Source organism: Pyrus communis, chromosome 15 (genome assembly GCF_041283825.1).
Source record: "Pyrus communis isolate YQ-2024b chromosome 15, ASM4128382v1, whole genome shotgun sequence".
Taxonomy (NCBI): Eukaryota; Viridiplantae; Streptophyta; class Magnoliopsida; order Rosales; family Rosaceae; genus Pyrus; species Pyrus communis.
In genome coordinates this window covers 38,583,026-38,605,440 of record NC_142579.1, presented here as the reverse complement: position 1 = coordinate 38,605,440, position 22,415 = coordinate 38,583,026, and the positions used below count along the sequence as shown (strand labels likewise).

General features: G+C 34.6%; 2 protein-coding genes across 2 annotated transcripts; both read left to right on the top strand.

Annotated features, from left to right (window-relative positions):
- Positions 1-1,447: 1,447 nt before the first annotated feature.
- Positions 1,448-2,591, top strand: LOC137742620 (ethylene-responsive transcription factor ERF011). The gene has a single exon (XM_068482534.2). The coding sequence runs from the start codon at positions 1,779-1,781 to the stop codon at positions 2,259-2,261; it is 483 nt and encodes a 160-aa protein (XP_068338635.1). The 5' UTR covers positions 1,448-1,778; the 3' UTR covers positions 2,262-2,591.
- A 15,262-nt stretch (positions 2,592-17,853) lies between these two features.
- LOC137719848 (WUSCHEL-related homeobox 4) lies at positions 17,854-19,615 on the top strand. The gene is made up of 3 exons (XM_068458851.2): positions 17,854-18,225; positions 18,495-18,761; positions 18,987-19,615. Exons 1-3 carry the CDS (start codon positions 17,974-17,976, stop codon positions 19,182-19,184), a joined length of 717 nt encoding a protein of 238 aa, XP_068314952.1. The 5' UTR covers positions 17,854-17,973; the 3' UTR covers positions 19,185-19,615.
- Positions 19,616-22,415: the final 2,800 nt, after the last annotated feature.

The window sequence follows — 22,415 nt, the reverse complement described above, 5'->3', positions numbered from 1 at the left end:
AAAATCATTCGGTTTCGGAGCCCCTGGAAAGTAAGCTCTCCAATACCCAAATACAAAGGGAGGATAATATTATAAAACAATTTTGTGGAGGCAGTATTTGGGACATCAATCAAATTATATTTATCAATAATAATACAAGAAACATAATGAATGAGTGTATAGCAAAACGAAGTGGCATGGTCGTTGGAAATAATTTGAACCGAACTTGATTTTATAATATCGCTTTAATAATTTCCCTATTTTTCACAATTCCACAAGTTGGGGTTGCTATCCGTCCACATCCATCACCGACTTCCTTCATAATTTTGATGGTCCTCGATTCATGAATTTGCAAGTGGCAACATAAAAAACGACTGTGACGATTCATGTTCTAATAATAAAAATGTATGGATTTCGACACGTAAGAAGTCATTTTTCACCAACGAGTTTAAGTGTGAGCAGTAAATTGTCTTAGTGCGTAAACTATTTTTCATCACTTACGTGTCATGCGAGTCAAAAACTATACGCTCAATTCCACCTTGATTCGATCTGAAATTGAATTATGCAATTTTTTTATGAGAGCTGCCGAACTAACAACTCTATTAAAAAGTAGAAATACCAAATTTTGTACGAATTTTTAAGTGGATTAGATCAGTCGAGTGGTTTCATTAGGGATGGGATTACACTTATTTATGGATTGAACCGGAATCAAGCTAAAAACTTTAGTTTAGTTTATAGTAGTAACACATGATTTGTAAAAAGTCATGCCTCATGCACAATTCTAATATGATAAATTTAACGATTATACATTCACAAGTGACACCTCAAAACATTCTCAATTCACATTTAAACTAAACGTAAACTTTGCTAAACGATGAACAACAACATTCTCCTTACAAAGAGTGCTCAAACTCAGATACATCGAAACAACTTAAAAGGAAACTTTAGCAACACCTTTTGATTCGTTATGAATACTTTTGAGTATTAGTTACATCCAGAGCTTAAATTCAAAACATACCATCATTGATGTGTTTTATATTATTACTCGTGAATTAATAACATCAAATGCGACATTTTGGTAGAACTCATAATTTCTTCATTTTAACAAACGGAACCGGATCTCCTCTTGAGCAAAGAATATGGACCGTTGAAATTTGATTCAACGGTTATAAACAAGAAGCCTCTCTAAAAATTATAATAATTACAACCGTTAGATCAAATTTCAATGGTTCAGATCTTTTGCTAAAAAAGCTTAGTATCCTAAGCTCACGAGGGGATCTAGCTCCTTAACAAACGAATCTTAGCAACAATTTCATTTGATTTTTTTTAGATTTTTTAGTACTGCTAAGTGGATTGCGTGCAAGTGCAAACATCCACCCACGTCGGCTTTCCCATACCCATAAAACTGCTTATGTCGGTCCCATATTCGTTAAATAAACTACAAAATGCCTTTCAGACACCCTAAAAGAAGAAGAAAGATGAAGATAAAAGCATGAAACGCTGTGTTTAGAGGGAGATAGAGGGCGCAGAAGCGAGAAGGGTGGGGGAAAGAGTTCATAGAATATGTCGGCCATTTTTGGATTTATCTTCAAGATACATCAACGTGGCGGCCCTGCCCTGACGACAGACTAGCAGCCAAGTGCGAAAATTAACCCCCTCTATCTGTTTGTATAAATTCCCCCTGAAATATTATACAATCTTAGGAGATATAGCTTTTGAAATAATCACAACGGCACCAGAAAATCCAGGGGGTCGGATTTATATATATTTTCATATTTTAGATAGTTTAGTTTCTTGCCATGGAAGGCGATTACTGCTGCTCTTCGTCGTCTTCTTCCTCAACGTCCACGAGCATGGAGAAGCGCAAGCATCCCGATCACCGCCAAGAAAAGCAATACAGAGGAATACGGATGAGGAAGTGGGGGAAGTGGGTGGCGGAGATTCGAGAACCCAACAAGCGCTCTCGAATTTGGCTCGGCTCCTACACGACCCCCATGGCTGCCGCCCGAGCTTACGACACCGCCGTTTTCTGTCTTCGAGGCCCTTCGGCCCGCCTCAACTTCCCGGAACTTGTATTCCAAGACGACGGCCAGCAGCTCCACGACATGTCGGCGGCTTCGATACGGAAGAAGGCTACGGAGGTCGGGGCTAAGGTCGACGCTGTTCAAACCGCTCTCCGCGCATCGCCGACGTCGCAGTCCAAAACAACGTTGAGCCGGGGTGGCTCTTTGAAGCCCGACTTAAATGAGTACCCAGACCCAGAAAACTCCGATGAAAGTTAATTGAGAAGGCCGACCGATCACCAGCTGTTTATTGTTATGAGTAGGTATTTAGGTGTGCAATAAAGTGAAAATACAGAGAAGGTATTATTGGGTCCGATCGGGAAATGGAATCACAAGAATTCCGTTTCGATTGGTAATTTGATATAGTTTCTCAATTGTAACGACAAACCAACCGAAGGGTAATCAGTAATGTTTTTTTTCTTGAAATTATAGTCTTTGAATTTTATGGCTTTTGCGACGGAATTGTAGTATTACGTGGTGTTACTGTTTCACTTGTACCCAAATGATATTTACTTTTTGTGGAATTGAATCGATTAAGATATGCCTCAATTCGTTGGTTGCTAATCTTTACTTGTGTTTGGGGAAGATTTTTGTTGGTTGTGGATACGGTGGCTAAGCCTAGAATGGTCATCGGCTTTGCATGTTGTTTGCTGGGCACTAGGGGTTCTCAGTTGAGAAGTTTTTCACCGTAACTATCCTATCGATCCATATATCGATAATATCAATGTTATATACTACAAGTCAGTGCAACGAAACAGAAGTTGAATTAAAGAAATATTCGTTATGTTTACTTGCGGTTATTTTATGCAAGCGTGCTTCAGTACGAAGATTATTTTTTCCGACCATGGAATTGCCGAACAAATGGAAGAAGATAAGGAGATAAGGAAGAGCTGGGGCACCAAGGACGGGTAGGTGATGACGTGCTTGTGGTGTAAAAGTATGATGGAAGGAGAAATCGAAGATGGTCCTTCAATCAGAGAGGTTGTCAGTTGTCACTGTCATTAGACGAATAGAGACTCCGTACTATAATGGAAGTTTACGACATGTTTTGTTTAATAAAGGTTGATACGTTGCGATGGACGGTGGGCGGTGATCCTCTTAGAAAAAGGATAAAATATCTATTTATTTTACTTCTTCTGCTTTTGTTTTAGTGGTAGGGCTGATTAGACTTGTGGTATCATCAGGGTGGTTTCAGTTCGGAAACCGAACCCAACGGTTCGGGAAAAGGGTCAAAAATCGAAACCAAGATATTTTCAATTTACTCGAAATTTTTTAATACATAAATAGTTTCGATTTTTTGTTCGAGATCAATAATGGGCCTTCAAGCCGAACTTGTTGGGCTTCTAATTTTATCTCGTTTTTTAGTCTAGATCGAAATTTGGCGGTCTGAATCCCTAATTTAAAAATTTGGAATCAGAATTCCCTAATTTTAATCAAAATCAGAATCCCAAATCCCCTCATTTTAATTCAAAATCAAAATTAAAACCCTAATTTCTATTGTAGAATCCGAAATCGAAATCGAAATCAAAACCCCTTAATTTTAATTTAAATCAGAATCCCAAAACGAAATCAAAATCAAAATCCTTAATTTTAATCCAAAATCAAAATCAAAATTTTAAAACCTAATCCCCGTTTCAGAATCTCAAATCAAAACCCGAATTAGATTTGATAGATCAAGGTGAAATTTCTTATCTTGTGTAGTGTAGTAGTTGGAGTGAAACAAGACATAAGTCGAGAGATAAGAGAGTCAGAAAGGAGTTTTGAAATAGAGAGTTGGTGTGTGGTGTGGCCGGAGTTGAGATTCTTCCGACAGAGAATTAGGGGCGGAGGAGAGATTTTCGAGAGATAGAGGTGGGGAAAGGAGTCGAGACATAAATGAATGAGGCGAGGTCGAGAAAGAGTTGAGTTCAAATCAAAGGTTGAGATTAAATCTCAACCAATCCAACAGCTATAACAATTTATAATCTTATATATTATATATATAATTAAATTCAAATACAATATTTAATTCGGTTCAATTCAATCTTACGAAACAAACAAACGTGTGATATTACTTGTATTGAATGTTTCGGTTTATCGGTTCATTATTGGTATGATCGACTTAGTTTTAGTTTTTTGGTTTTTTTTGTTTTCCATCCCTAATTATCATTATTCTTTAATCAAACCTTGGTGTATGACCATGGAGAGCAAAATTTTTGTACAACTATTTGATTAGAACAATTTTCACACTAAATGAAATGTAATATCAATTAAAATCAAAATATTGGAGATTTCATAGTAAATGGTGTCCAACAAATAACGTGGTTGGGTACGCATTCAAGTTTTCTTGACCATGTGATCTGCATTGGGGACCAAAAACTGAGTTATGAGTGTATAGATGATTTCCTTTTCTCTGCTTAATTTGTTTGCCAAAATCTGCGGCTGCTCCTAACTGTCTCCAATCAAATTTTGACTTTCTCTTTGTTTTTCATTTTCTTATTAGAATTAAATTTAATCCGCGGTGTTTATGGATCTTGCTGGGCCAATAGTTCATCATCTTAATTTGCTAATGCAATACCACAAATCTGCTTTAGTTGTCTTTTAGCCAAATGATTAAATTGTTCTTAGTAATGAAAATACCTTATGACTTCCAAGAAATATCCATGCTTCAACTTTCTTTATTTGTTTTTAGGTTAGCATATGCTTTTTTATCAGGGAATCAAAGTTCACCAATTTTATTAATCACAGATGCTTTTGGGTAGTTATTTATTTGCGGATTGCGGCATGATGTCTTAGTCAAAAGATATGACAAAAACAAATACTAAGTTCTTAAGGAATAACATGATAATTAATTGCAGTTTGCGCTTCAAGTACCATAGTTTGGTGATAAGAGATGCTCGTGTTATGTTGCCCTAGTGTTAATCGGAAATGCATATACAAAATGAACTATAGGGTAACATAATTCGTCAAATGTCTCATAAGAATTAATGGTATTCCGGCATTAAAGTGGTTATTCATAATAGATATATATTAAGTTTCAAACAGCCAATTAATCAAGGATTCAAGACAAGCCAATTATATGGGCTTGTCTTCTCCAACTTTGGTATGGTTTGATTTCCCTCCGATGACAGTTCGTGTTGTTTTGTTTTTCAGACTATGTTGGCTTTTCTAACTTCCGTTTTTCAAATTAATGTACATCTCGGCATACATGTATGTCATACTTTCCTTTATTTTTATTATTTTTTTATTTTTTAAATTTGTGATGTTGCTTGTTCTGTTTTGAGGTTTAGACAATTAGGTCCAATTTTAGAGAGATTAGGTTTCATGTCCCCCTTTTTTACCTGTTTCTAGATATGTCCCCTCTTATTTTCATGTAATTTTTTTTTTTTTTTTTATTCTTTTCCCTTCTATTATGAGGAGTTGAATTTATGTCTTCATGACTAGACGTACCCTTTTTGTCTTTAGAAATGCCTCAGCATATATCTTGACTTTATTGAAAAGAAAGCATTTCAGTGGCGTGTATAGGGGAAAGGGATCATCTCTGAATCCTTTCCACCAAATCCACAAATCCAGACATTTAGAAATTGATCAAACAACTAAAAATAGGGGCTCTTTTAAAAGTTAAAATAACTTCAACCGTTGGATCAAATTTCAAGAATTCGGATTTGTAGATTTGGTGGAAGGAATCTAGAGAGAATCCCTTTCCGTGTATGGATAGCGGACAAACTCTCCTTTACAGATAACAATATAACATGCTTTTTTTTTAATCCATAAAACCCACATTAATTAATTTCTAAAATAAGAACACACTTTAGTTTGCTTCTCACTCAAAACAACAGCATTGTGTTCAAATTTATCCACATTTTAAGCAAGGAGAGAATGATGTTTTTACCTGTTACAAACGAGAGCAACTTACATTGTTTAGAACTCTAAGTTGCTATGAATTCGTTCTATGCAAATCATTCTTGTGAGCAGAATATATCTCTACCATTTGGATTTTCTGCATTTTAACTTAAGACATGAAGAAATTTTTTGATAGAGTTTCTCATACCAGGGTGTCGCTTATTGTAGCCAGGTTGTCATCTTCATTCACAAGTAAAAAACCAGACCTAATTGAATCCGAAAGATATGAAGAGAATCTTTTGTGGATAGAGTAATACAGCTATGTGGCAAAAGCAGGTAGTGCTTCCCCACCAACAAAAGCTAAGACGGACGCGTGGTCTACAAATGAACAGACTTTTCCAAAGCTCAAACGAAATATCGATCACAACCTCGTGTCCTGATGAATTTGGAAGTAGTTTTATAATAATTAAAATTAATTAGAGATAATATGAGTTTTTTAAATAATATTTAAAAGTGTTTATGTGGGCAACAAAAACAGTTAGAAATGTTTTAATTAAGCCGAAATGTTTTTTAAAGAAACATTTTGAGATGGACAAGAGTTAGATAAGTGTACTAATTACAAAATTTATTAAAGAAAAGATGTAATTTCCGATTGTTTATATATAAATAAATGATTTTCACACACATTTTTAGTTTTTCACGATTGTTTTTTTTTTTTTTTTATACACATGAGATACACGAATGTGTAAAAAACTAGAACCAGTTTGTATGAGGGTAAAAAGGTGTGTATGTATCATGTTCCTATAAAAAAAATATTGCAGTCAGATAGCCTCTTCCTCATCTAAAAACCTCATATTTATTTTTAGCCTCTTCCTCATCTAAAAACCTCATATTTATTTTTTATCTTTAAATTAAATGAAAATAAAGGAGGAAATAGTGTTGGAAAGTTACTTATCAAAACTAGCTAATGACAATAATGCAAGTTAGTGGTAGCAGTTGTATAGCAGTTGAGCAATATCTAAACTACAGAAAATGACCTCCAAGAGAGGGATAGATGCTAAATGCCAAAGCATCAACACTAGAACTCAAAAGAAGAATCGGCATATATATATACATAGATATATATATATACATATATATATATATATATATATATATATCAGTAACCATCAACCTCTCCTTATCATTCAGGGCAATCAACATACACACACTAGCTAACAAGTATAAGGATTGAGGACACACCTTTTTTTTTTTTTTTTTTTAAGAAGTTTTTTGATATGGGTCCAAAGTAACTAAAAATTAAACCTATTTCAAAAGTTAAAAATCATTAAAAATTAAACATATTTTAAAAGATGGTCTATAAAATTAGATTTATTTCAAATTTTCCTTTTTTTTTTTAATTACTTATGAGGTATAAACATGTTGAATGAGTTATACTTCATACAGATGGCTTTCACCATGTGAGCTGTTAAAAATTCTAAACTTACAGTTAAAAATCTTTACTAGCAGTTAAAAAGCTAGAATCAGAATATCATTTATAATTATTATTTGAGATAAAATCTGAACTGTTGTTTGCCACTCAAACGTATGTCTGGAGGGTGAATCAAGGCATATTAGGATAAGACAGAGCACCAGAGCTCGACAGTTTGTTGTATGTGTAGAACAACAATACAAACTGGCATCTTGTCAACCTAGCTGACAAATACTTTGAATTTGCAAATAACTTTGACATCTTTTAACTCACGAAAATGGTGCTTTGGAGTATTTTATATTTTAAATAATTTAGTTGTTGGTTCTTAGTTAATTTATATTTCACTGGTCTAATGGTTAAAAACTTTAAAAAAATATTAGATCCTAAAATATAGTAAAAGGTTTTAGGTAAAAATGAGTGTTCATCATTTAACAAATGGCTGATTCTTAATAAGTGATGGAAGATAATGTGAGACCGTTAAGTCTGCCACATAGTTGAACAAGCTGAAAAATGATCGATTTACACTCTTAACAACTTTTGTTGCATATATTGATGAAATTTAACGATTGCTTTCAACAATCTACACTTGTTCTAAGAAAATAACTCGATATGGTAAGATCTAAACACTAGTTTATAGATATATTTATTTTACTTTTGCAGTAGCTATTTCATTTATTTGTTTCATCTCACTACACAAGATTCAATTCCCAAAAGTAAATGCAGAAACAATGCATGTGCCATGTATTAGTGGCGATCTATGTACGTAAAAGCAATAGTAGGCTTCTACATTAATCTTTACCTCTTTGTCAATATTTCTTACTACGTACTACCCAACTTTGAATATCATACACCCTGATATAACCACATATGTCAACGATCAAGCAACTCTAATTCTACTATATTATATAGTTAGCCACTTAGTACTATAGTCAAGTGATATTCTTCTTTACCTGTGAGTTAAAGGTTTTATGTTCGATTATTGCCAAAAGCAAATTTGAATCATATTATTGCTAACCTATTGTAAGACTTAGACTACTCTCTCACCCTCTTAGTGTGGATTATATTATTTGTTCAAAAAAAAAAAAAATTCTACCATAACATTAGGGATAGAATTCCAACTTGGTTGACGGGGGCGAGCATGTTGCAATTGCGTTATCCTAGCCTAACGTATCGTTCTAATTAACATATTGAATGATATAGATAATTATTAAATTGAAATGACTTAAAAATGAAGATGCAATTTTGTAAATCCAGCTTTTGTTGGAACAAATAAATAAAAATCATGAATTGAAACCTGAAATAGTGACCCGATCGATTAAGCTCAACCACGCAATCGGGTGTAAATCGAAAAGTGGCTTTCAAAAGCAGAGCCGAGGAGTTAAACAAACAAACCCATGTACTGATTTGGGCATGGCCCTCGACCCAATGACTGTATTTGAGGCCCAGTTAAACTCCTTTATTATTATTATTATTTGTCACACAAAACCTTCATCAAAATATGAAGGGATCCCCTAAAAATCAAAACATAACCACTGAATTTTTTTTTTTTTTAACAAACAATATTATCTACATTAAGGAGAGGGGGTGGGCCTAACCTCATAATGAGCTAACAATAATGTAGTTCAAATCTATTTTTGGCGAGAAGTGAACCTAAGATCTCTCACTTATAAGTGAAGAGAAATACCACTAAACCGTAGTACTAAGTGACCATAACCATAGAATATTAAGGAAGAAACTTTTACCAACAACTTGTAAGGGATACCAATTTTTATAATGGTTTTTTTTTTTTGTTTTTTAGTCAAACGATATATTTGTTAGATTAGATGTTAGACTAGCCACCAACGAGGTTCGAATCTACGCCGTCATGCAAGGGCTCAACTTCTTTCCCCCACTATGGTAAGTGCCACTTGCCATTTTTTATAATGGTTGGTTCATTGTACCTCTTTAGTCGGAATCTAACACCACTTAATATAAATATATCGTTGTATAAAAAATTCATTTGAATAAATCTCTATTTAGTTCCGTAAAAGTGAATTAATCTCCCTTCATTTCTGTAAAATTGTGCTACGCCACAAAAACTTATACGATTTAATTACCCTCCTCCCTAATTCACTATGATGTATAGGATGCGAATAGTACGAAATATGAACTACAGTATAATAAAGGATCACATAGAATAAATAATTTTTATCCGGAAAACTGAGACTTCTTATATATATAGAGATAAATATTTTTAACTACTAAATTGTGGACCTTCACATCAAAAATAGACTATGAACAAAAGTTCTTTCATATGATCGTATCTCTTTTCGATAATAATACTAATTTTTCTATGTTAAACATAAAAGGGGTATACTAACATCAATTATGTGTGGACGCGTAATGACATATATATCATTCCTTTACAGATTCCACAATAAATCTCACCTGTCAATGGCTCGCAGCATCCCGCGCAAAGTGAAATTGGATATATAATACACAACATACATGGTAGGTTGATATGATACAAACAAAACCCTAATTTCACTTTTGCCCTAGTTTAGCCTGTGCTCACATGTGAAATCTGTTCAACTTATCAAAGAGGGGTACGTGGCATTTGGAGGACGTCTAAGGGAACATTGATTTCAAACGCGTTAGAAAATACTGTGACAATGCAAGAATAGTAGTCACCACGGAGAAGAAGATGACAAAGAAAATATGAAAGGAAGAAAGGGACGTACGTTTTAGACTTTTACAAGAGAGAGAGCTAGCTGTAATATTAACTCTTTGAGTTTGTACAAAACACCACCACCGCAAAGCCAGCAGAGAAAGAAGAAGAGGTTAAAAGGTTAAAAGGTTAAAAACACAATGGAGGAAAAAGAAAAAGGAAGTGGGAAGAAGAATATAAGAAGAAAAAAGAAAGAAAAGTTTGTATAGTGAGGATCTTTCAGTGCCATCAATTCACGTTTGGACTGTCATCCATTTACTCCATCACTTTCCCTACCCATTTTGCACCCACTTTCCCTTACATGTACACCACCATTTTCTCCTTCATTCACCCCCTCTCAACTTTCGAATTTATATAGATGCCAGAAACACAAGTCACGTTATGTATTATTTCACGTATTATAATATAGAAAAACGATTAAGTTGACATATCTCACTTTTAGAGTACATTAATATTAAAGAATAAATTTATGTGTTCTAATTAGAACGAAATAATAACGTTATGTGATCGTATTCTGAGTACGTCGAAAAATAACGCTGTTACCTTCTTTCTTTCTTGAAGGGAGAAAAATTAAATTGAAAAAAGAAAAAGAAAAGGAAGATGAAAAAGAAAGAGGAATGAAACTGTAGAACATAAAGTCATGAGCTCAGTCTATAAAGTTGCCCCATCTAAATCTAGTTGGGAATATATTTCAATCCAAACAATGATGCCTTCCCCCAATTCACTTTAACATTTGGTATAATAGAGGGAGTGAAAGATCAGTGACATTTTGCAATTCGACCGATAAGCTATATATCCTTTCCATCAATTTCCAAGTTAAAAAGGCTTCCAACCAAGATGAGGACTAGAGTACAGAAAATCTCAGGTCATTAGCCAAAAAGGTAGATGAGGATGACCTTTATCTGTCACTCTACGAGCATACGTACAATTTGATGGTAACAAAGATATGAATAAGAAAATAAAGTGAGAGGGTACCAAACCATGGCAAACTAATTACACATTCCATCAACGTCCGATCACCAATGTTGTTAATCGTTGATGTAAGGTATGTTTTATCAACAAAAAGTATACTTACTTAACAACCAACAATCACTGATCTGTTAATGTCGAGCTACAAGTAATTGCTATCAGTTGATGCATTGTATACTTTTGTAATTAACAACTGATAACCAATCACCTATCAACCGCTGATCATAAGTATTGTTATCTGTTGTTGTAAAGTATACTTACTTAATCAACAGTTGACAACCAATTACATGTCACTCATTTATTGACAACCAATTACAAGTGATTGTTAATAACATACGTATGCCGATTACCAGTGATTGATAATCGTTGATAACATCAACTGCTAATAGTTATTCACACAAACTATTGTTATGTTGTTAATACATTGTATACTCGTTAACATCAACATCTGACAATTTCCACACAAACCACGGTTGTTAGCGCAACTCAATCGCAATTATGTATTTTGTGCGAGTACATCTGACGACAACCAAAGTGGAGGAAAGAGTAAATAGGGTTTAAAGCTACAGTTTGGTTTTTGTGTAAGGGGAGGGAGAGTGAAATAACAAGAAATTGAGGGAGGTGAATGTGGTCCATCAACACGTGCAAATGATACCATTGTCTTGGCTAATGATGGATTCCCACCGCTTCTTCCACTGCGTGGGTTCCCACTCCTATCATGCGACCCAACCTCCATCACAATTTGCATGTCCTCTTTTTCTTTGACCGACAAAGTACCCACTTCATATCAATCATCTCAATCTTCCTCCTCAGTCCTCATCACTCGATCCAGTTGATCATGAGCATACATTTTTATGAATTGGGATGTCGGAAAATATTAGTTACCATGATGCAAATTATTGGCCGGGCCTTGATCATTTTTAGTAAGTTATAGAAATAAACTTTTGAGATATTTTTTAATTTGTTTAAGATCAAATGAAAGCTTATTAAGAATGATCTAGAAGACATATGGTAGACATATCCAAACGTAACTACAAGATCATGTACGCTACAACAAACACCACATTATAATTACAAGGGTACGGCTAGAGAGTCTAAATTTTTAGACTATCTTTTGTGGATTTTTTTCTTCATATCATTATAAAAAGAGTCCAATCATCAACTATCAAATCATGTGATCTACAAAAAATAATCTACAAATTCATTATTCCTACATTATCCTAATTACAAACTTATCATAAATATAATATAATTTCTCAGCATCGAATGCCAGGGCGAAGCCAGCTAGTAGATGCCCTGTGCTCTAACGCACCTCAAGTTTAAAAAGATGAAAAACTTGGTGTTAAATTAAGCATTTTATGAAAAACAAATTACTAATATTGCACAAAACAGAAATTCAGTCTACTCCATAAACCTAAATTTCACTTCATAGTACAAGAAAAATAAGTTAGCCCACACCTATATAATCTCTAACTTTACCTTTGATCGAATGACATAACACTCACGCAGATTAAACTTTACAAGTTGTATAACTATTGTCAAGGCACCATCCGTTGATGATCTTACAATTCTCAGCAAAGAAATATTGTTATGATTTATGAGTTGCCTCCAACAAAATCACAAGAAACACAAAAATCACCGCCTCAAGTTTGAGCAACCGTCAGCTCTCAAAGATTCAAGTTTGAGTAATAAGCTATAATTGTGCTATAAAAGCTTGACGAAATGAGATGACGATCACAACCACAAAGACTCTCTAAGGTAAAGAGAAAGAACGATTGCATACAAAGAGATGAAGATAGTTAAAATATAAGAAAAATTACACGGAGAGAAAAATGGAAGAAGCAGTAGGATTTTTGCCTACTTCAATACCAAATTAAAATATGCAAGTGGCCTTTTACCACAATGGTGGAAATGTGAGCCTTTGCATGAGGTTGTGGGTTCAAACCCAATCAGTGGCTAATCTAACAAAATATATCGTTTGAAAAAAATATACCAAATTAAAATACGAGTCAACAATGAATTAAGTTTTCTTCGTTTTTCTCGGAGAGGGATTCTCTCCCCTCTTAATCTCTCTCACCTTCCCTCCCCCCTAATCTCTCTCCCCTTCCCTCCCCTCATATTTAAACGGTTACGGTTTAGCCACGTTAATATCTTATATTGATTTTTTTATAGAGACAATAAGACAAAAAACAATATAAGAGAGGTAGAAAGAAAAGGAGATGGAAATAGAAGAGGAGAGAATCCTACTCCTTAACGCTAGCTAGCAGCTAGGTTTTTCTATGTAGATAGTAATGTTAGACCAATGTCGTTTATAGGGAAGTGTTATTGACACTTCAAAAATCTCATTCTACACTCCTCACAAGTGTATTTGTCTTTCCTAATATAAAAAGTTTGAAGTGTAAAATGTGATTTTTGAAGTGCTAATAACAATTCTCCGTTGATATTGTGGGAAACATAAACTAATTTCTCTACTTCGTCAAGGGTACGGCCCACAAATAATTCCAATTATTAGCTCGACAAATTTAGAGGGAAGTATGCATAATAAATTAATAATTGGGTTAATTTGTAGTTGAGTTACCACAAAATATGTGTAGGTAAAATGGGTTTGAGTGGTTTGACAAAAAAAAAAAAAAAAAAACCACACACACAAAAGGTTTGAGTGTTCGTTGTTAACAAGTCACTTGCATGCATATATGTAATTAACTAAGCAAAAGAAAACCTTAAAAACAGTAAAATTTTTGGTTCACTTGAATCATAGAACGCCTTAATTGGGTTAGGTACAGAATGATGGAAACCTACCTAGGTACCATGTCGGAGCAGATTTATGTTTTTTGACGAAATTTTTATGTTGTCGTGATTGAAGGAAGCTAATAGGATTCAAAAATTTTATATTTGTTTTGTATATAACTTTTTTTTATTCTTTATCGTCGATTGACATATTGTAAATTTTTGATTAAAAAATGAATAAAAATTAAATTTATGAAAGTTATAAAAAAATTACACAAAAATAAATGCAGAAGATTTTAACTCTATGATTGAGAAATGGGATTACGCGGAGTCAAGGTCATAATCTTAAACATTTTCTACAACGGTGCATTAATTATCGCACGCATATACGTCAAAGAGAATGACATATGTATTTTCCAAAAAAAAAAAAGAAAAAAAAGGGAGAATGACATCTGTTCAATACAATAATTAAATTGGGGTCGCCTTTCTAAAACGATCTTCTACTTTTTTAGTTTTTAAAGATTCAGATTGGATTTTTCATTTTTCACCACGCACGTATATGAAATTTCTCACGGTAATTCACTTGCATTTTCATAAAGGGCTCTTTTTTTTAATTTTTTTAATATTTTTAATATCATAAATGGTGTATGAAATTGACTCATCCTATTAAGATTAAGATGATATTTGAAATTAAAAATCAATCAATGTAATTTTGAAAATGAATATCGCAAATCAACATGATAATTCCGTCACTATTCCATTAAAAATTTTGTTATATACTGATATGACACATAATTAGGTCTCGTAAGTCCAATTAAATATTACCATATGGATTAAAATATTTAAATGAAAAACAAATATCATTTCCATATGATTAAAAACTTGAAGAAAAAAAAAAGATCTTTCATCTTCTTCCGCTAAGCAATATGCAGACGTGGTTATGGCTTCTCGGTGAATTGCGTCGGGTGCTACGCAATCACGCCGCAGAGCTCCATCAACACCTCCATTGAGATTGAATCCGAGAACAAAAAAAAAAAATCGGAATAAACTCAAATTCGGTGACGAATTCGATTCCGCTTAAACAATCCGAAAAGCTCGTCAGGATTTTCGGCCTGGTTTCGCCGCTTTCCTTCATTATCCAGGTCCGAAAACTCGGCGAATTCACCACCCGAGTAGGAATTGGATTTGTCGTGCTATGGTCCTTGTTTTTTTTTTTTTTTTTTTTTTTAAAGTTTTTAATTATATGAAAATAATTTTTTTATTTATTTAAATATTTTAATCCATATGGCAATATTTAATTAGATTCGTGGGATCCCAGTTATGTGTCATATTAGCACACAACAAATTTTTTAACGGAATAGTAACAGAATGACCATATTGATTTGCGATACCTATTTTTAGGGACTATATTGATTGAACTTCAATTTCAATGACCATCTTGATGGAGTAGGTCAATTTTAGCGACTATTTGTGATAAAAACCCATAAAATAAGTTATGAGAGTTCAGTTTTCTCAGATTGCACGATAAGGTTTTGTAATTGTATCAATTTAAATTTATGTCTATTTGAGCAACTAATTCTTTATTCGATCGATGAGTTTTTTAAGTCAAGTCAGTACAATGTGGCTTATGTGTCCACCCAATTCTTTATTTGAGCAACTAATTCTTTATTCTTTAGACAAAGACATAAATTTATACAGTTTTAAAACCTCTGAGTAATGTGAAAATTTTAAATCTCATAGCTTAATTTGTAAATCACCCTAAACCTAAAAGGTGTAAAATGTAATTAGATCTTATTTTTGCTATTGTCGCATATATGTTCACCATTTCCATCTATCAACATGAACATCTTTGTGACATTATATTCTGGGTTAATTTATAGAAGATTATGTGGCTGCGAAAGTTGTAGAAAATTATATGTTGGCATGGAAAACACGTTCACAACGTGTTCATATGAGTTACTGAATATAGTTATTACTTCTCTAATCCTAACTTTTCAGTCTTTGGAACATTTTCTATGGATCATTTTCACTAATTTTAATGCATTTTATGTTTGCCTTAAAATAATATTGCAGCTTTTGAAAATTGATGTCTCACACTCCCTAGTACTATCCTATACTATAAAACCAATTAATAATATGAGAAATAGTACGACTGTTCATAAGACCCTTAATTTTTCAAAGTAGGATTCACACTTTTAGATCATTTAAATCAGTGATAAATAAATTGACGGAAGAGAAGGAAAGTGAGTCACATCAGGCAGACAAATCTTGACATATGAAACCTTATTTATTTGGATATCAGTCATGTATGGCTTTAATTTCAATTATATATATATAGCCGCATTCACATTTGGAGTGTTGATATACCTGGGTCTTAATTCCTTGGCAACAATATCTTGGTCTGTAATTCGTATGGAATTCAGATATGCCTGGGGCTTCTTACTCACTTCAATAATCATCAACTTCAAAATAGTATTTTTTAAGGGTTTGATAAGAGTTGGTTAAATATAAAATCCCCTGCGTGCAGTTGCCATGCTTTTCCAGCGAGATACATATTAATCCTTCTGGGCAAAAAAAATTGCTTCCACGCGTGCTGTTCTAAATTTACATGATAAAGTACTGCAAATTATGTCTGAAGAGCATCCATTCATACATGAAACTGCTAGAACAACAACTCCATGCTTTTTGGGCCCTCATGCAACATGAAATGAAATCAAAAGCACACGCAGGTGATTGTGATGATTCATATTGACTGCAATGTTTGTTCCTAGCTGAATCAAGTATATATCTGCATAACCCATCACACGTGTTATGCTCAATTACTCTCCAAAAATTAACTGTCCGTGATTGCTCGCAGTTATTATATAGATTACCCAAAAACTCATCATTCTATGCTGGGCTGGGAATTTTATTTCACCCATTCATGCAACACGTGTAACATACGTACTTATATACATACATACATCTAAGAAATGTACGTAATTAGGACGGCTCTGAGAAATACAGGTGGTGCCATAGCACAGTACTCTCGAAAGTTTAGAGATGACACTGTACATAATGTTTCTCAATGGATTTGGTGCTGCTGTCAAGATTTTGGCAAACAAATGTTAAATTAAATTTGGGCAGAAAGTGGGACTTGTGAGGTTTTATAGTTATAATACTATTTGGGAAATTGGAACTACGAACAATCCCCAAAAGAAAGAGCCAAAAAGGATACAATATATAGGGAAATGGCATGGCACACCTATTTGGCTTGGCATGCATTCAGATAGATTTGGTAGGTCGAATTGTGTGAGTTTTTTCAACGTTGTATACGACTAAAAAGTGAAACTAAAGACTACGACAGCATTCACAAATCACAAGTATATATTTAAATGATTCGTATCTTGAAAAAGAAAAGGGGCAAATGGCAAAGGGCAGAGGGTAGTTCCCATATTCAAGTTTTGCGATTGGAGGAATCCTATTATTCTCCCTCCTCTGATTAGATTTGTCCTCCTGGCTAGCTTTTTTTGTGGAAAAGCTGGAGAGAGAGCCAAAGCCAAAGAAGGACACCGAAAAGCATGGACACCTTATCATGAAAGCAAGAAAAAAATGACCAGATCTGACGGGCCAACACGAACCCACACGTTTGTTACTACAGAAAATTATTGTGTGATACTAACAGTAACATAACAACAAACCTATAAACTCCTAATTACAAAAGAAAATTATTATGCACTATTAGAATAACGAAAAACCATTGTGCATTACTAGAACACAACAGTTAGAATAACAAAAAACCATTGTGCAGTACAAAAGAAAATTATTGTGCATGTTAGAATACGGTGATAATAGGTATATATTTTAGTATTCGCTTATATTACGATTAGAAAATTAATTATATTACCTAATCGTGTTTCACGAAACAAATAATTTATTACTATGAAAATTAAATTTCTCCCTATCTAGTATCTACCATCACATACTAATTAGTCTCCTGCATACATCTTTCTCGCTTTCTCTCTCTCACACACACAACATTCTCTTTTTTCTTGCTTTATCTTTTCATATTTTTAGTGTGGAAAATCTCAAGTCAACCTCACCTCATCATTTGGTCTTGGTTGTTCCAAACACCACCTCATTTCCCACTTTGTCACTTTAATAACACTGATCATGATCTTCGTTTTCGGCCCTCCTATATAATTACATGCTATCTGGCTCCAAGGCTCTGTCATTCAGTACTCCACTCACCACATATGGGAATGAGCAGCATGAAGGTGCATCAGTTCGCACGTGGACTCTGGGAACACGAACCCTCCCTCACGCTTGGCTGCACCAAACGCTTACGCCCTCTTGCTCCCAGACTGGCCAACACGGCCGCCACCTCCGACACTACTACCACCCTCGCTCCTTTCGATCTCAAGAGTTTCATCAGACCTGAAAGTAGCCCCAGAAAACTTGGATCTTCTAACCAGCTTCAGGAGAAGAAAGATTCCCCTCACCCTCAGGTACTAAAAATATCATATATGCTAAATTTATCATGCAATCATACATTGCTTGCATGCCCTCAAGACCTACGTTACCTGAACATAACTAGTTTGACAAACAGGTGATTAGACTGTGAATTTAAACCGTAAATTTTGTTCATATTCAGTTTAATAAACTGTCATTCATAAGGCAATATAAACAGTCTGACAATAGAACATCTGCATACTTAATATACGACCTTAAGGTAAGGAGAATAAAATGAGTGTGCTGAAAAATTGAGATGGTGCAGGTAGAGACGCACCCAGGAGGGACACGCTGGAACCCTACGCAAGAACAGATAGGGATACTAGAAATGTTGTATAGAGGAGGAATGCGCACTCCTAATGCACAACAAATAGAGCAAATCACGGCTCAACTTGGCAAGTACGGCAAGATCGAAGGCAAGAATGTGTTTTACTGGTTCCAGAATCACAAGGCACGCGAGAGGCAGAAGCAAAAACGCAGCAGCCTTGGCCTCAGCCACTCTCCAAGAACACCGACTTCTGTAATTACCACCGTAAGTAACCCCTATTTAGTCATAAAATGAAGTTTATTAGTTCAGCCTCTGGGGTTAACTCGGTAATAAGTGTGGAAAGTGGGATGGGTAGGAGTAGGCTAGAGATATATACAAGGTCTAAAACCTTCCTTTGTAACAAAAAAAAAGGGGGTTATTGTTTTTACTTTATATTTTTATTTTGAATATTCATCCAACTTACGTATTTTATATGTTTTGTTTTTGCAGCTGGGAGAAGTAGTGGTGGAAAGAGAGGAAGATAATCCGTACAAGAGAAAGGGTAGGAGCTGGGAATTTGATTGCTTGGTAGAAGGTGATCATAGTAGTAGTACAAGTAGTGTAGTATGTAAGCTCGACAACGACGACGCCATTGAGGGAGGTAGAACTCTGGAGCTCTTTCCATTACATCCAGAAGGAAGAAGATGATGAGATCTGCTTAATTTGACACTGGCATGTGCTTTCCTTCTTTTCTTATTTCGGGAAAGAAGAAAGGCAAGCAATTGTCTCTTAATTTGTACTGAATGCCATGCTTCAACTTCTACCTTTTGAACCAAAAGCACTTTTATTCCAAGCTATCTCTATCTGTGATGGTGGTGGTGGATGTCACTATTTTGACTAGAGCAACCTAAAATGTTGAATCGAAGCTTTTTTAGGTTAAAAGCGGGAAGCCTGCTTAAGATTGGACACTGAAGTCCACGTACCTACTTCTACTCCTTCTTCTTAACCCTAGTAGTAAGTCGTAACGTCTCCTTTCATCTGGATCTTTGCAATTCAAATTGGGAAAGAGAAATGCCTTCTAGCGCCAATGTCAAAAAAGTATATTAATGCAATCCACCAATTATATGACTTTCATAAAAGTTGTCCCATCATTATCATTGATTATTAAGAGACGTGCATTATTATTAGTTTTTCATCATTGCCTTCCGTATTTCTTTTCTTTTTAAAGACACTGCAGCTAGCAGGGGCGCGCACGGTGCAGTTAGGTGCGGTTTCAACTGAAACCGCAATCGAAATTGAAACTTTTTGCGGTGCGGTGCGGTTTTGAAGTCAAAATCGAAATAAAACCAAACCGTTTGGTTCGGTTCGGTGCGGTTTCAAATGTTTTCGGTTCGGTTTTTAAAAAAAAAAATGTACAACTTAAAATATACACCTATTTACACATAAAACGGTCTTATTTTCCTCATGTATTAATTAATGAACCTGCAGCAAAAATAGCAACAATAATGTAGTGGCAAAATTGCAAAAAAAAAAAAAAAAAAAAAAGGAGCAAAACTGCAAAAAAAATGCAGCACAAAAAGCATAAAAATGCAGCAAAACTACAGAAAAACAGCAACAAAAAAACTGCGCAAAATGAAAAAACAGCAGCAAACCTGTACCAAAACTGCAGCAAATGACAACTACTAAAATTGAGACAAAATCCAATGGATCAATGGGTTTAAATCCTTACACATCACATCTACTAAAATTCAACTTGATCACCAATCACAATACTTTACTACAACCTAATTGAAAAGTTAAATTTGTCATAATACAACTTGTTGATGCACAAAATCGACGAGGACTTTGGTACAACATAAAGTGTCAAGTTTGTGACCTTCGCTAGGTTGCTCTGGTCATTAGTGTGGATAAGTATGTAAATGAATAGAGATAGGGAAGCAAATAACACAAGATGTACGTGGTTCACCCAAATTGGCTACGTCCACGAAGTAGAGGAGTTCTCATTAGTTGTGAAGGGTTTACACAAATACATAGGTTCAAGCTCTCTTTTAGTGAGTTTTAGTGAATAGTTTAGTACAAATGACATTAGGGATTATTGTGGGAGAATGATCCCCTTTTATAGAAGAGAGTTTCTAGCTTTGTTCTGACATTGACACGTGTCGTGTTGTGATTGGTCTCTGATAACGACACGTGTCGCGCTGTGATTGGCTTCTAATACCGACATGTGTCGTGTTGTGATTAGCTTCCTGGTTGGAGGAAAAGTCTTGTGGGTCCTTGACGGTATGTTGTTGACCGGTGCTTAGTAATTTCGGGATTGGTCAAGTATGGTACAAACACAACTAAAGTTCAAACTTCAAAGTTTCAAACAAATCAAGGCAGTATAGTAAAATACGAACTAGTATGAGGATGTGAGTAAATAAAGAAAACAAAATCCAAAAAGAAGCAGGTGAAAACAATGAAGGGTGGTTCCTAAAGAAATTAATAATTTAGAACTTAATATTGATACTTAGGTGGTTCCTAATCTAGTTCCCCTTTTGATTCACAAACCCTATCCCTAAAATTAATTATAAACCCTAACCCAGTTCCCCTTTTGAATCTTTGGTTTAAACGAACCCTAACTCTAAAATTAATTTAATTACAAATTATTAACTAAACTAACTAATGCAAGTTCTAAGTTTTTACTATATTAGCTAGAATGAAGAGCAGGTGAATGATTTACCGAGTCTGTTTTGTAGAGCTTTTGATTTCCAGAGTTCAAGGCTTGCGGATGAAGGGGATCTGGGGATGCAAGCAGTGAGGTCGCAGAGATGCAAGCAGCCATGTTGCAAAGATGCAAGCACCGAGGGCACTGATGTCGACTGTGGAAGAGATGAAGATGAGTTTTGAGAGAGAGATGGAGATCAGTTTTGAGAAAGAGAGAGACAGACTGATGTATCATGTATGAACTCAAATAGTGGTGCAAAATTGGATGACTAGTGTAGTTGAACTAATTAAAACATAACATTCAATATATGGTGCGGTTTCGAAAACCCAAAACCGAAACCAAACCGTTTTCTTTGCCACGGTTTGGTTTCGAAACTGCAACCATTTCAAAACCGCAAAACCAAACCATTATGTGTGGTCCAATTCAATTAGTGTTTTGGTTTCGATTTTCGATTCCAAATGCCCACCCCTAGCAGCTAGTGGAACTAGGTAGTAGTGGGAATCTCATAACTGTAGGCAAGCGATTAACTACAAGAAGGGAAGAATGATAGATCATATGCGATTTGAACTAGCGAGAATTTTGGAATGGACCATCTAATAGTATGGATCAAGTGGATGATGAACAAATGAGTTTGCAACCAAAGATCCAATGGCTAAGGATCCGACCAATATCTCGATGCATACTACACTCCAGTCCATACTTGACAAACTCTTAAAATAGATAGATACTTTGAATTTCTTTAAGAATTTGAATATGGTGAATAGAACTTTGAAAATGGTAATTTGCAAATTAAATAAGAAAAAAAAAAGTTGAATTATAACAACTTTGTTATTAAATGGACCTTTATGATCACCATATATAACCAAACAAAGAGTTTGTCTTGTGCATGCATGCAACGGCTTTTGAATATATATGTGATGTGTGCGCGCGCTAATTAAGTAGGTTATCTCCAACACAATACTATGTAGGGGTGTGTGATCCACACACCTCTTTTTACCATACATCCATTTTTACTTCTTATATATAACCAAACAAAGAGTTTGTCTTGTGCATGCATGCAACGGCTTTTGAATATATATGTGATGTTTGTGCACGCACTAATTAAGTAGGTTATCTCCAACACAATACTACGTAGGGGTGTGTGATCCACACACCCCTTTTTACTATACATCCTTTTTTACTTCCTTTTTACTATACATCATTTTTTACTTCTTACATATAAATATTCTTCAATT

Bases quoted from the DNA above. Each gene is read 5' to 3' on its own strand.
- LOC137742620 (XM_068482534.2), top strand. From the start codon at position 1,779: ATGGAAGGCGATTACTGCTGCTCTTCGTCGTCTTCTTCCTCAACGTCC.
- LOC137719848 (XM_068458851.2), top strand. From the start codon at position 17,974: ATGGGAATGAGCAGCATGAAGGTGCATCAGTTCGCACGTGGACTCTGG. The intron at 18,226-18,494 runs GTACTAAAAATA...GAGATGGTGCAG, and splicing joins AAGATTCCCCTCACCCTCAG to GTAGAGACGCACCCAGGAGG. The intron at 18,762-18,986 runs GTAAGTAACCCC...TTGTTTTTGCAG, and splicing joins CGACTTCTGTAATTACCACC to CTGGGAGAAGTAGTGGTGGA.